Source organism: Dryobates pubescens, chromosome 25, assembly GCF_014839835.1.
Source record: "Dryobates pubescens isolate bDryPub1 chromosome 25, bDryPub1.pri, whole genome shotgun sequence".
Taxonomy (NCBI): domain Eukaryota; kingdom Metazoa; phylum Chordata; class Aves; order Piciformes; family Picidae; genus Dryobates; species Dryobates pubescens.
The window spans coordinates 6,651,614-6,664,498 of record NC_071636.1 but is presented as its reverse complement, the minus strand read 5'-3'; the positions used below and the strand labels follow the sequence as shown (position 1 = coordinate 6,664,498).

The 12,885-nt window shown below is 44.0% G+C and overlaps 1 protein-coding gene across 5 annotated transcripts in view; it reads right to left on the bottom strand.

Moving 5' to 3' along the window:
• Window positions 1-12,885, bottom strand: part of HECTD4 (HECT domain E3 ubiquitin protein ligase 4) — a 95,202-nt gene that overhangs the window by 70,232 nt on the left and 12,085 nt on the right. For all 5 annotated transcript variants that reach the window (XM_054173109.1, XM_054173111.1, XM_054173110.1 and 2 more), the window contains exons 2-7: window positions 10,532-11,049; window positions 7,364-7,453; window positions 6,887-7,017; window positions 4,499-4,607; window positions 3,108-3,246; window positions 346-516 (exon numbers count right to left, since the gene is read on the bottom strand). In XM_054173109.1, coding sequence (XP_054029084.1) covers window positions 346-516; window positions 3,108-3,246; window positions 4,499-4,607; window positions 6,887-7,017; window positions 7,364-7,453; window positions 10,532-11,049 — 1,158 coding nt within the window. The remainder of the gene's footprint in view (window positions 1-345; window positions 517-3,107; window positions 3,247-4,498; window positions 4,608-6,886; window positions 7,018-7,363; window positions 7,454-10,531; window positions 11,050-12,885) is intronic.

The following is a 12,885-nucleotide window of genomic DNA, read 5'->3' as shown; positions in this document are numbered from 1 at the left end:
CAGCTTTTAATACAATGAAGCAGTTCCCCAGTAAACAATGCTTTACATCCTAATACACTGAATTACTGCCTCAGCATTACACTTAATTGCTAATTACAATAAAATATGGTTTATGCTACAAGACAATTCATACTGCTGGAGTATGATAGTCATGTGTCCTTTGGAGATAGAGCTGAGCAATACACCTTCTGTTCAGTGAGAAATTACTTCACAAGCACAATTACAAGCAGCCATTCAGATCACACAGATGAATATCTAATCCTAATATGTTCATTTGAAAATGCTGAGATTTAATTAAGTCACATTACCAACCCCAGAGACACAGAAAACAGGGAATTTGCTTACTATGAGTTCAAAAACATCCATAAAGACAGAGTGGCCTTTTGGTGTTTTCTCATTGAGGCTTGCAGGAGACCAAATCCAGTAGAAGTATGTACCATCTGAAGAAAGATGCACGGTAGTCATAGTACTGCCCACTGGGAAGTGGTTTACTGGCATTGGGACTATCTGACATACCTAGGGCAAAAAAGAGAACATCTTAACAGTTCTTATTTTGAAGGCTGTTCTTGAGTTTATTAATGGTGCACTTAAAGATGAGTTGCTGGAACAGGCCCAGAGAAGGGCAACAAAGCTGAACAGGTTGGGTGAGGAGTCGCTGAGGGACCTGATGTAGTTCAGCCTGGAAAAGAGGGGGCTGAAGGAAAAACTCAGTGCTCTCTACAACTCCCTGAGAGAAGGTAAGGGGTCAGACTCTTCTCCCTAGTATCAGGTGATAGGAGGAGAGTAAATGGACTGAAATTGTGCCAGGAAAGGAGAAGGTTGGACATTAGGATAAATTTCTTTGCTGCAAGAGTGGTCAGGGAGGAGTGGTCAGGCTGCCCAGGGAGGTGGTGGAGTCACTGTATCTGGAGATGTTCAAGAAACATGAGGACATGGCACTTGCGGACATAGTTTAATGGCCATGGTGGTGTTGGGTTGATGGTTGGACTGGATGATCTTAAAGTTTCTAGACATAAACTATTCTGATTCTGTGATCAAGTGCAGTTAGCCCACAAGAAGCTTATTACTGCACTATTAATTAATACAGTATTATTATATTTATTTGTTCTGAAGAGTTATTCCAGAACCTTTGCCAAATGGATCTACTGCTTACAAACCAACTTTTCATAGAATCAATAAGGTTGGAAAAGACCTCAGCGATTATCAAGTCCAACCTGGCACCCAACATCTCATGAATACTAAACAATGGCTTTAAGTACCACATCCAATCCCTTTTTCAACACCTCCAGGGACGGTGACTCCACCACCTCTCTGGGCAGCCCATTCCAATGGCCAACAACTCTGTTAACTGTTTACATCTAAACAGTTGACATACCTAAAAATAAAAAGCTCATCTCCTCTCTAACATCTAAGAGCATAGCCACAGTACCATAAGGAAAATACACATGCTGAAGAGTTATCTACTTTCTGCAGCTTTCCTGAAGCATTCTTTGAAACTCTGGATGAAAAGGGGAATCCAAATACACTCATTTTCAGGAAACAAACACTTGTGTCCAGTGTGCATCTATCCATGGCAGGTAAAAACTTTTTACAAAGGATGGTAGTTGTTTATCTACAAAACACAATTAGATCAGGAACAATACCTGCATTTTGTTAAGAGTAGAAGGAGCACGAGCTGTTGAGGAGGATTGTATTTTCACTTTAAGTCCTTTTTACTGCTGTTAGGCTGTTTTATGTGATCATACTGCAGTCTAGCTCTTAGAAAACTGTCATACTATAGTAGAGTTGAAGTCTGCACACACATACACAAGTATTTGGCCACAACAACCCCATGCAGCGCTACAGGCTGGGGTTGGAGTGGCTAGAGAGCTGCCAAACAGAAAGGGACCTGGGGGTACTGATTGACAGCCAGCTGAACATGAGCCAGCAGTGTGCCCAAGTGGCCAAGAAGGCCAATGGCATTTTGGCCTGTACCAGGAGTAGTGTGGCCAGCAGGAGCAGGGAAGTCATTGTGCCCCTGTACTCTGCACTGGTTAGGCCACACCTTGAGTCCTGTGTCCAGTTCTGGGCCCCTCAGTTTAAGAAGGACATCGAGACACTTGAAGGTGCCCAGGGAAGGGCAACAAGGCTGGGGAGAGGCCTTGAGCACAGCCCTGTGAGGAGAGGCTGAGGGAGCTGGGGTTGCTTAGCCTGGAGAAGAGGAGGCTCAGGGGAGACCTTATTGCTCTCCACAACTACCTGAAGGGAAGTTGTAGCCAGGTGGGGGTTGGTCTCTTCTCCCAGGCAAGCAGCACCAGAACAAGAGGACACAGTCTCAAGCTGCACCAGGGGAAGTTTAGACTCGAGGTGAGCAGAAAGTTCTTCACAGAGAGAGTTGTTAACCATTGGAAAGTACTGCCCAGGGAGGTGGTGGAGTCACCGTCCCTGAAGGTGTTCAGGAGGGGATTGGACATGGCACTTGGTGCCATGGTTTAGTAGTCATGAGGTGCTGGGTGACAGGTTGGACTCGATGATCTTTGAGGTCTTTTCCAGCCTCACTGATTCTACGATTCTATATACAGACACAGATGCTGGTAAACATATACACAGACACTAACAAAGGGATACAAAGCACTATCTACAACAGAACGGACAGACGGATGTTGGTCTCTTCTCCCAGGCAAGCAGTACCAGAACAAGAGGACACAGTCTCAGGCTGCGCCAGGGGAGGTTCAGGCTGGATGTTAGAAAAAAGTTCTATACAGAAAGAGTGATTGCACATTGGAATGGGCTGCCTGGGGAGGTGGTGGAGTCGCCATCACTGGAGGTTTTTAGGAGAAGACTTGACGGGGTGCTTGGTGCCGTGGGTTAGTTGCTTGGGCGGTGTTGGATTGGTTGATGGGTTGGACGCGATGATCTTGAAGGTCTCTTCCAACCTGGTTTATTCTATGTATTCTATGTATTCTAACTCGCAAGCAGTGCTTTCAGTGGGGGTTATAATAAGGCAGTTTCACACAGCAAAAAGAAGAAACTTCAAAGACAAAACTCATTAAAGCCAGAAATGATTGTGATTCATTAGCAATGCTTGCTTACTCTACTCTAACCCTGGTCTGAACTGCTCCTTTTACCTGAAGGGTATGTTGATCCACAACCTGGAAAAGGGAGTGAGGTTTATTATCAAAGGAGACAGGCCGATGAAGGAGTTTGTTGTTGCCAAAAGCCACCCAGCCAGCCTCCAGCTCCTCGTTGCGGCAGTACACAAAACCTCTGGAGGGGAAAAAAAAAACACAACAGGATATCAAAACTCCTGACAACCCTGGGCTTTTGTTTTTCCAAGAACAACTCACAACCACACTCCTGAACTTTGCCTGAACTCAAATTCAAGGCAGTGATTTCTACTGTTTAAAAAAAAACCCCAAGACTTAAAGGATGTGAAGCCTTCTGACTTCCGGGGAAGAAAGCAGCAAGAAGGTAGATATACAGTGAGTCACATCTGCACTGCTCATTTATTTAATGACTTAATTAGAACATACATGCTGACAGATTCAGCAGCTGTACAACTATAAATAAAATGGCCACAGAATCGGTCTGTAGGATACCCCCCTACAGCAAAGAGGAAACCAACTTATTAGATATTAAAATGACACCTGAAATACCAGCTCGCCTGTTAGTGCACCTCGTGGCAAGAGGTTGGACTGAATGGTCTCCACAGATCCCTTCTCAACCTCTATTATTCTACAATTCTAGAGAAAATAGACTCAAGAATTTCAAAGGAGAAAACCAAAACATTAAAATAGCATGTAAGGAAAATGCAAAACATACTACCCTGGGGTGCAGTTATGAGCGGGACCAGCAGGTTGAAGGAAGTTCTCCTCACCCTGTACTCTCCCCCAGTGAAGCCACTGCTAGAGTACTGGATCCAGATCCAGGCCCCCAGTTCAAGAGAGACAGGGAACTACTGGAGGGCTCCAAAGATGCTGAGGGGTCTGAAGCATCTCTGTGAGGAGGAAAGGCTGAGAGGCCTGGGGCTGTTTAGCCTGGAGAAAAGCAGCCTGAGGGGATCTTCTCAATGCTCATCAGGAGCTGAAGGGTAGGGAGCAAGAGGATGGGGCCAGACTCTTGTCAGTGGTGCCCAGTGACAGGATGAGGGCCAACAGGCACAAACTGGAATCCAGGAGGTTTGATCTGAACAGGAGGAGAAACTTCTTTGGTGTAAGGGTGCTGGAGCCCTGGAACAGGCTGCCCATAGAGCTTGTAGAGTCTCCATCTCCGGTGAGATTTCCTGCTTGGACACTGTGATCTTGGGCAACCTGCTGTGGGTGACCCAGCTTGAGCAGGGGGCTTGGGCTGGATATCTCCAAAGGTCCCTTCCAACCCCTACCATGCTCTAGTTCTGTGTGATTCTGTGAGTAGCTTCTAGTCTTGTTGCACCTAGCATCTGAGAGAGGTTTAGCAAAACAAGACCTTTTATTTTTTCTAAACAGACCAGCAGACCAGCTAATACTCAGCTGTCACTTACCTCAAAGTACCATGTAATCCAGATCCTAATTTGCTTATTCCTCTGCCCACTGAATTTGTTGTGTAAAGATACAGCCCATCTGCTGCAAGACAGCGCCCTAAGTCTGCATCTGAATGGGGAAGAAAGAACAGAGCAGAGACCTCCTCTGTAACAAACCACACTGGAAATTCTCCACGCTCATTACGCTGCTGCAGTAGCTACCACAGCAACTGAAACCCAACAGATGCTCCTGACAGGTCACTACCAATGGGTTAGCAGCTTTTTTTTTTAAGCAGTGAATTTATTATTTGGTGCTCTAATAGCTACAGTAACACTGCCAAAGTCCATTCATTTGAGAGTTGTTCCTCTACCTTGCTTTCAAGCCTCAAGGAGGAGCCCCAGTTTATGCCTCACTTACTCACACGAACCCTAGGGCTATTAAATCTCTGGCTGTGGCCAAATAAACTTAACAAGAAGTAGGTGGTAGTCACTCAGCTTCTCTTTTGAGATAATAAATGACATTAGCACTGGTTTTTCATTATTCAAGTGTACATCATCCATTTCTGAATAGTTTTTTTGTTTTTCTCCTGGGTTGTGTTCTATTTCACTGGTACAGATCTGGTTTTGGGGTATTATTGCCCAAGCTGCCGTAGAAAACACCAGGAAGTTTGAACTCACTTTTTTCTGCACACCATTCAAAGCTATAAATACAGCAGGAACTGGACTAGCAGAGCCAGCCATGCTTAGGAACACAGGACTATTCAACCAAACTCATTTCAAGTGGAAAATTCCTTTACTTTAACATAAACCAACTTGAGTATTTACTCTTAAATGCCTTCAGAATGACGCAGAGGAGCAGAAGACCATTTTCTTCTGCTTGTGCAACAGGTAATGCTGCTGAGAAATCACAACTGGCAGCAAGACAAAACACAAGCAAGCCTTATGACCGTGGAAACCCTTCTGCTCATGATCACTGCTGTAATATTCTGCTTGTGAGGAAGGATTAATCTAATACTGAGCCTTAATTTAATTTCTGGTACGACTCTGTGTTTCTCTTACAGCTTTTCCACCTCTGAACACCGTGAATTTAAGATAAAATGCATTTCAAACCTGTCACTTAGAAAGCAGGAATTATTAACACATCAAGATGAGACACACAGGGCAAAGCATTATACTAATATGTCAATAATATGTCAATAAACCAGTCCAGTCAACCTATTCAACGTCACAGAATCTGAACAGTCAGTTAGGGAAAGGGATAAAAACAATCTAGTGAGTCTCATAGCAAGAAAGACATCTTCAAAGTTCTCAACACATCTGCAGATGAAAACTCAGATCTGTAAATTCCTATGGCTTGTATTAAACTTAATGAGATGTCATCAAAGCTTGAACTAACGTTGCTAAAGCCATGTGAACTCTTATTTAGTGCAAAAGTAGTTAGCAAACAGCAGGGAAAAATGAGAATGAATTCAAGGAAAGAAATAAACAAATAAGGTCTTTTCCAACCTGGTTAATTCTATTCTATTCTAAACATACAAAATAGATTGGGCAGAAACAAAAGTAGAATAGGGAAAGAAAAAAAAGGAAAGGAAAGCAATGAACTTGTACTTCTAAAAATAAATGTGCTCTGCCAGTGCTAGGTAGATTCTGAACACAGTGATACTGCACAGGACAAACAAATTGTGCTTACTGAAAGACTAACGAGTGGATAATATCCAAATTCAGTTTGACCTCTCTGCACAGCTCCCACTGAAGTCAGGGAGGGTCACTGTATCTACTGCCCCTCACTGTTCCCTACAAATTGATTGCTAGACAATTTAAAACAGCATTTGATCTCCAGCAAGAGAAATGTTACATTTTCAGAACCCCATTATCCTGCAATGTAGAAAATGATACTCCATACTAACATTAACACAGCAGGCATAAGGTTTAGCCTCTTAATACAAAATGAGATGATTATTTTTTTCCTATCTAATCCATAAATCAACCTCAAAACAAACAAACAAACAATTTGCATTTCTAGTTAGCTTAACTTCATGAGAATAAGTACGACAAACCCAATGCAAACAAGTCAGTGCTCCTGTAAGTCAGGTCCATCTTTTCAAAGCTTCAGTTCTGAATGCACAGACTATGACAACCAAGTGCCCACACAGTTGCTGCCCTCCCCCTTTCACTAGGTATCAGGCTTCAAGACACTCCTGTGTTGCCCAGTTCTCTCTCCAGATGGTCCTTCTAAACCCCTCAGCTTTCAGTTATTTGATATGTCCTGTACTTGCTTTTACATTGCTTCCAGCAGAAAAGGAGAAAGCCTTCTCCACTCTACAGCTTTACATTAATTTTTAAACAATTAGCACCACTAAAAGCATCTTGCCCTCCTCTGCTAATACTGATGGTCATGAAGTAATTCACCTTTACTTTCACTGCTGGACCCGGTGTTGGCATCAGGGGCAGGTAACATGTCTTCAAAGCCCCAAGACACTATGTGCTTTCCTCCCAGCAAACAGGAGGGTGATCCAGGTCCTCCCTCCAAAAGCAATAACCTTTGAACAGAAAATAAAGGAAGATGTTTAGTGACAGCAAACCCCAGGTAAATCAAAAGTGGAGATGAAGAGCTTTGTCATTAATTATTCTCTGCCAGAGTTCATAAGCTACGTAAAGGAATCGTCCGTACTTAAAGACTTAACGCCCCCCAAAACAATTAGCAGATCCTTTTAGATTGGACTTTCTAATGTCTTCCTTCTGCAGCTGGCCACATTTTGATCACTCTTAGAGCTTCCAATAACTCTGAAGCCTTTTAATCACATTTAAAGGCATTCATCTGTGACTGCCCTTGAACGTTTGCAGAGCTGATGTCCAAGCACCACAATGAGACAAGTCACCACCAACCTGTACAAGACGTCAGCCACAGGCAGGGACCCCAGATCAGTCTGTTTCTGTAATAGATGCACTGTATGAACAAAGGTTTTCAGCGACCCTCTAAAAGGATAAGAAAAACATGAATTAAAGATGTCTATTGAACCAAGACTGAATGCACACAGACAACAGCAGCGACGTCAAATATAATATCCAGCAGCAGAAAGTGAGAGAATATCCAAGATATGCCACCAAGCTTCTTTGCTGATTTGCATTTCCTTTCTGGATGATTTTCATTCTTTTGTGGTGGATGTGAAAGGAGGAAGAGAGGGCAACATAAAGGAGGAGTGCTGGCGAACTGCCGGCCTAAATCATGCTGGTTTTCTGGACATGGCCGAAGCGCCATGTGGGCAGGATGAACAGCAACCATGGGCTGTGTCACAGTGTGTGCAGTGAAGGCAGGCTAAGCAACCCTATGCCTTCAGTCTTGCAGCTCTTACAGGCAGCTCCTTTCACTGTTTCCTGAAGCTGATTAATCATATTTTGAAGTCTTCAAATACAATCTGCAGATCTTGCTGGGGCTGAGCCAAAGTATTAGCAAGAGCTGCCGCAGACATAGCTAGAAATGGCTTTCTACACTAAAACAGAAAAGACCAAGCTAATTAATTTATTATCAAGAGACTGATTACTTCTGCCTCCCAACACAAATCTGGAAGCTTTTCCATTTCTAAAGCAATGCATTTAAATGCATGTAGGGACTAGGTAGTTCTGAAACCAAAATTAAACTGACATTGAAGTTGTTCTAAATCTTGCCTAAAAAAACCCACCCTGTACTGCTTTAAAATTTTCCTGTGGCCTTTACAACCATATGGAGTTTGTAACTCCAATTGTAATTCTTGTTCATTCATAAGCTGAATGCTTTATTTGGAGAGGCTCTCTAATCTGTGCCTTGATATAGAGGAAATTGCCTGGGTTTTGTAGAAATTAAGAGATAAAGAGGTCTCTAAAAAAAAAAAAATACATCTTAGTTTCTGTTTTAAAGGTCAGAGAATTACAAAGCAGTCATTTTCTGAAAGATGTGGTGGCTTTATTTTCAGGCATAATAGGCTGGCTAAATGCAAGAGCCTTGACTACCTCTCAGTAGTCAGTAAGGAATTGATTTCTTCAGAAGCATGACTGACCAATTGAAGAGATCTTCTCTGTGCCACTGCTGAATATAGCTTTTTGCTTTCTGTCACACATGGGCAGTCTCATTTCTTTAACTTTCCTCCTCCTCACCTCAACCCCTGTTTTCTTCCCCCCCCCCCCAACTATCATTTTCAGCTGCATGCTTTCACTGGTAAACCTCAGCTTGGAGAAAATTGACACCAAATACTTCAAAGCACCTCCATTAATTATTTAAAGCAGTATTTGCCCTGTTGTTTTATTCTTAGCAATATGAAGCACACAAGATTGCAAGCAGGAATCTCAATAGTAGTCTGATTTAAAAGGCTTTTTTCTCCATAATGGTACCCAGCACACAAATTACATATTTAAAGGCAAAATGCAAGGCTTTCAGAGGTGGGAAAAAAAAAAGGCACACGAGGAAATCACAACCCTGGGAGTGCTGCAAGACAGATCTGCAAAGAAAATACAAGATCAACTTTCAGTTGGGAGGCTGCACTTGAAATCTAGCTCTTTCACAAACTCAGCTGCAAAAGAACATCCCACACTCCCTGAAAATTGACATCTGGGGGGGGAAACAAAATAAAAATCAATGAGCTGGTGTTTATCAAATCCAATTTATTTGAGCTGTGTTCAAGTACGTTGTCTTTCAGATAAGGCAGTTGTCACAGTGCAGAAGAGTTTGCCACATCCAGTAAATTTCTCATTGACTTCATTAGAACAAGTACACTAGAAATTAAGTGGTTTTCATTTGGATAAAGCTTTTTCTGAAGCAAATCATTGACATCTGAGAACTTCCAACATCTTAAATCAGCATTAAACTTGACAGACAAGGCTGCAATCTGAGAAAGGTGCAGGCCAAGATTTTCAGAAGGCTACTTGTGACCCGAGACTCACATTCACATGGCTTCACAGAAGCTTATTTGTACAGCCCTCCTCCTCTCCCCAAACTCCATCCCCTAAAAAACTAAGCTTTATTAACAGCAATTATGGCTACCTCATGCCCAGGCACCTAATGCTATGCTAAAACCACACGACCCAGGACAGTTCAACCTATGCTGGTTGAACTCTTCACTGGCAACAAAAATGCAGAAATCACTCCAGATTTTTCACAGCATGGAAACCTGAAAGAAATTGCCCTGATATTTGGCAGTGATGTGTTTCACAGCCAAATGATGGTGTGTAAGCTAAAAGACTGAAGGGGGCAGCACAAAGGGAAATTTTCCTCTGTGCTAAAAGCACTGGGAACCATTCCTAGAACATATCACTGCAGTAGAGTAGAATAGACCAGACCAGGTTGGAAGAGACCTTTGAGATCGAGTCCAACCTATCATCCAACACTATCCAATCAACTAAACCATGGCATTGAGCCTCTTCCTAAACACCTCCAATGATGGGGACTCCACCACCTCCCTGGGCAGCCCATTCCAATGGCCAATAACTCTTTCTATGAAGAACTTCTTCCTAATATCCAGCCTAAATAAGCACAAGGGGCACTTCATAGAATCTCAGAGGGCTTTTCCAACCAGCACAATTCCAAGATCATCTAGTCCCACCATCAACCTGACACCACCATGCTCACTAAATCATGTCCCAAAGTGCCATGTCCACATGTTTTCTTCAACACCTCCAGGGATGGTGACTCCACCACCTCCCTGGGCAACCTGTTCCAATGCTTGACTGCCCCCCCCTCCTTCCAGTGAATAAATTTTTCCTTATCTCCAACCTAACCCTTCCCTGGCACAATTTCAGACCAACCCCCACCTCACTCCAACCTCCTTTCAGGTAGTTGTAGAGAGGATCCTACCTACATCCTTCTAGTTTTATATATGCAAAACACAGGCCCAAATAAAAAGATAAATGCTTGGTTTACCAGTTTCACCCTTTCCAAACCCGTATTTAAAGATCAGAAAGAAAAAGGCTAAGGTAAACCAACAATTAACATCAACAGCATGGCCACATTGCTTTGGATACTTATGTTTGAATACAAACTACCAATCTCAATCACAAGATGTCATTTCAGGGGAGCTTCCTTACCTTGCACAAGCCAAGGCAACTAGGGCTGCAGCAGCATTTTCTTTTTGTTTGTATGGAATCTGTTGGCCTGAAGCAGAAGTGTCTTCCAGCCAGGAGCACAGCAAAGACTCGATCCCATTGAGACAGTCAGCTGGTTCCTTAGTCAAACTCAAAGGCTGGCAGTCTCGAAGGCAATTCAATAGCACCTCAGCGGTTATGTTACAGAGAGAAGGGTCTGTTCTACTTTGAGACTGGATGAGGGGAAAGACCAAGAGAAGCCCCATTCGGGAAGTAAAGGGCGCCTGCTCAGGCTGCTGTAACAAGCCCTGACGCTTGAGCAAGGCCAGTGCTTCCTCATCCCCCGAGCTCTCCCGGTCATGCTGCTCCTCCAAGGCTAGCTGGCGCTGGGCGTTCCAGAGTCCCCGCAGAGCGTTCAGTCTGTACTCCAGCAGCCGAGCGTAGGCATTGCTCTGGTTCCCGCACACCGACCGCAAGCGCTCGGCCAGCTCCGTCGGGTTCTTCGTCTCAAACGACAGGATCTGAAAGGAGGGCAAAAGGTGGTATTTATTTGGGGGGGGAGGGGGGGTGTGCTTTTTCCTCAAGGGGATGGTGATGATGAGACTTTAGAATGGCTTGAGTTGGAAAGGACCTTAAAGGTCATCTAGCTCCAACCCCCATGCCATAGGCAGGGACACCTTCCACCAGACCAGGTTGCTCAAGGCCTCGTACAGCCTGGTCTTAAACACTCCAGGGATGAGATATCCATAACTTCTCTGGGCAGCACTTTCCAGTGTCTCACCATCCTTCTTCCTAATGTCCAGTCAATGACTACCCTGCTCTAGTTTCAAACCATTCCCCCTTGCCCTGTCACCACATGGCCTTATAAAAAGTCCCTCTCCCACTTTCCTGGAGGCCCCCTTCAGGTGCTGAAAGGGCACTTTAAGGTCTCCCTGGAGCCTTCTCTACTCCAGGCTGAACAGAGTCAACTCCCTCAGCCCACCCTCTGCTCATCTTTGTGGCCTCCTCTGGACCCTCTCCACCAGGTCCACGTCCTTCATGTGTTGGGGACTCCAAATCTGGACACAGAACTCCAGGTGGGGTCTCACAAGAACAGAGCAGAGGGGCAGAATCACCTCCCTTGACCTGCTGGCCACACTGTTTTTGATGCAGCCCAGGGTGTGGTTGGCATAAATAAAATCATATGGCTGTAGTATGATCTCTAGATCAGCTGTCTTCCACTACTGTTTCACTTTCTGGGCACAAACAAAGCTATACTGGAGACCAAAGAGTGTGCAAGTGCTACAGAGCCTGTTACTGTTGGACCAGCATTGTCACTGAAGCCTGGGGTTGGTGAGTGCTGACACATGTTTTTAAGCTCTCAGTTGCAATGCTGAAGTAACAAAAATACAGATTGTAAAGAAAACTACATACAGAATCACAGAATCATTTTGATTGGAAAGCCCTTTAAGATCATTAAGTCCAACCATTCTCTAACTCTACCAAGTCTGGTGCTAAACCATGTTCTCCAGTACTACATCTCTGCCTCTTTTAAACACCTCCAGGAATGGGAATTCCATCACAGCCCGGTCCAGTCTTTGAGAACCCTTGCAGAGAAGAAGTTTTTTCTAATGTCCAACCTAAACCTCCCTGTGTGCAACTTGAAGCCATTTTCTCTCATCCTTCTGCTTGTTCCTTGGGAGAAGAGATGGACCCCCACCTGCCTCCAACCTCCTTTGAAGGAGCTGTAGAGAGCCAAAAGGTCTCCCTTCAGTCTCTTTTTCTTCAGGCTGAACAACCCAATTCCCTCAGCTGGTCTTCACAAGACCTGTTCTCCAGACCCTTCACCAACATCACTGCCCTTTTCTGGACCCACTCCAGTACCAAAATGTCCTTCTTGGAGTGAGGGGCCTGAAACTGAACATAGTATCAATATCTCTGAAAATAAAGATTTGCCTCCCCTGGAGGACTTTGTTTGTTTGGGGGTTCTTTTTGTAATCAAGGCAGTTTTGCCAAGAACTTCAAAAGGACTGAGGGGGTGGAAGGTCCCAGGAGCTGAATTTAGTGCCTTTCAATGGAAACTAATACGTCAACAATATTTTGCAGTAAGAATGTGTATGTTTCATTTTCAGAGCTTCTCAAATAAACAAACAAACCAACCAGCTCTCTAAAACAAACCAAGACTCTTGTTACGCATTCTCCTTCCCCTGCTCTCCCCACTGCCTTCCCTTTAATTTTATCACATTGCACTTATCTACACCTTTCTCAAAATATTTCCAGTTTAAGAAACCTGAAGCCTCATTATCACCACTGCAGACAGAAGAAAGGGGCCTTTTTGGCACTTCTAAGTGGAACTGGAGACAAAGCTGCAACAGCAG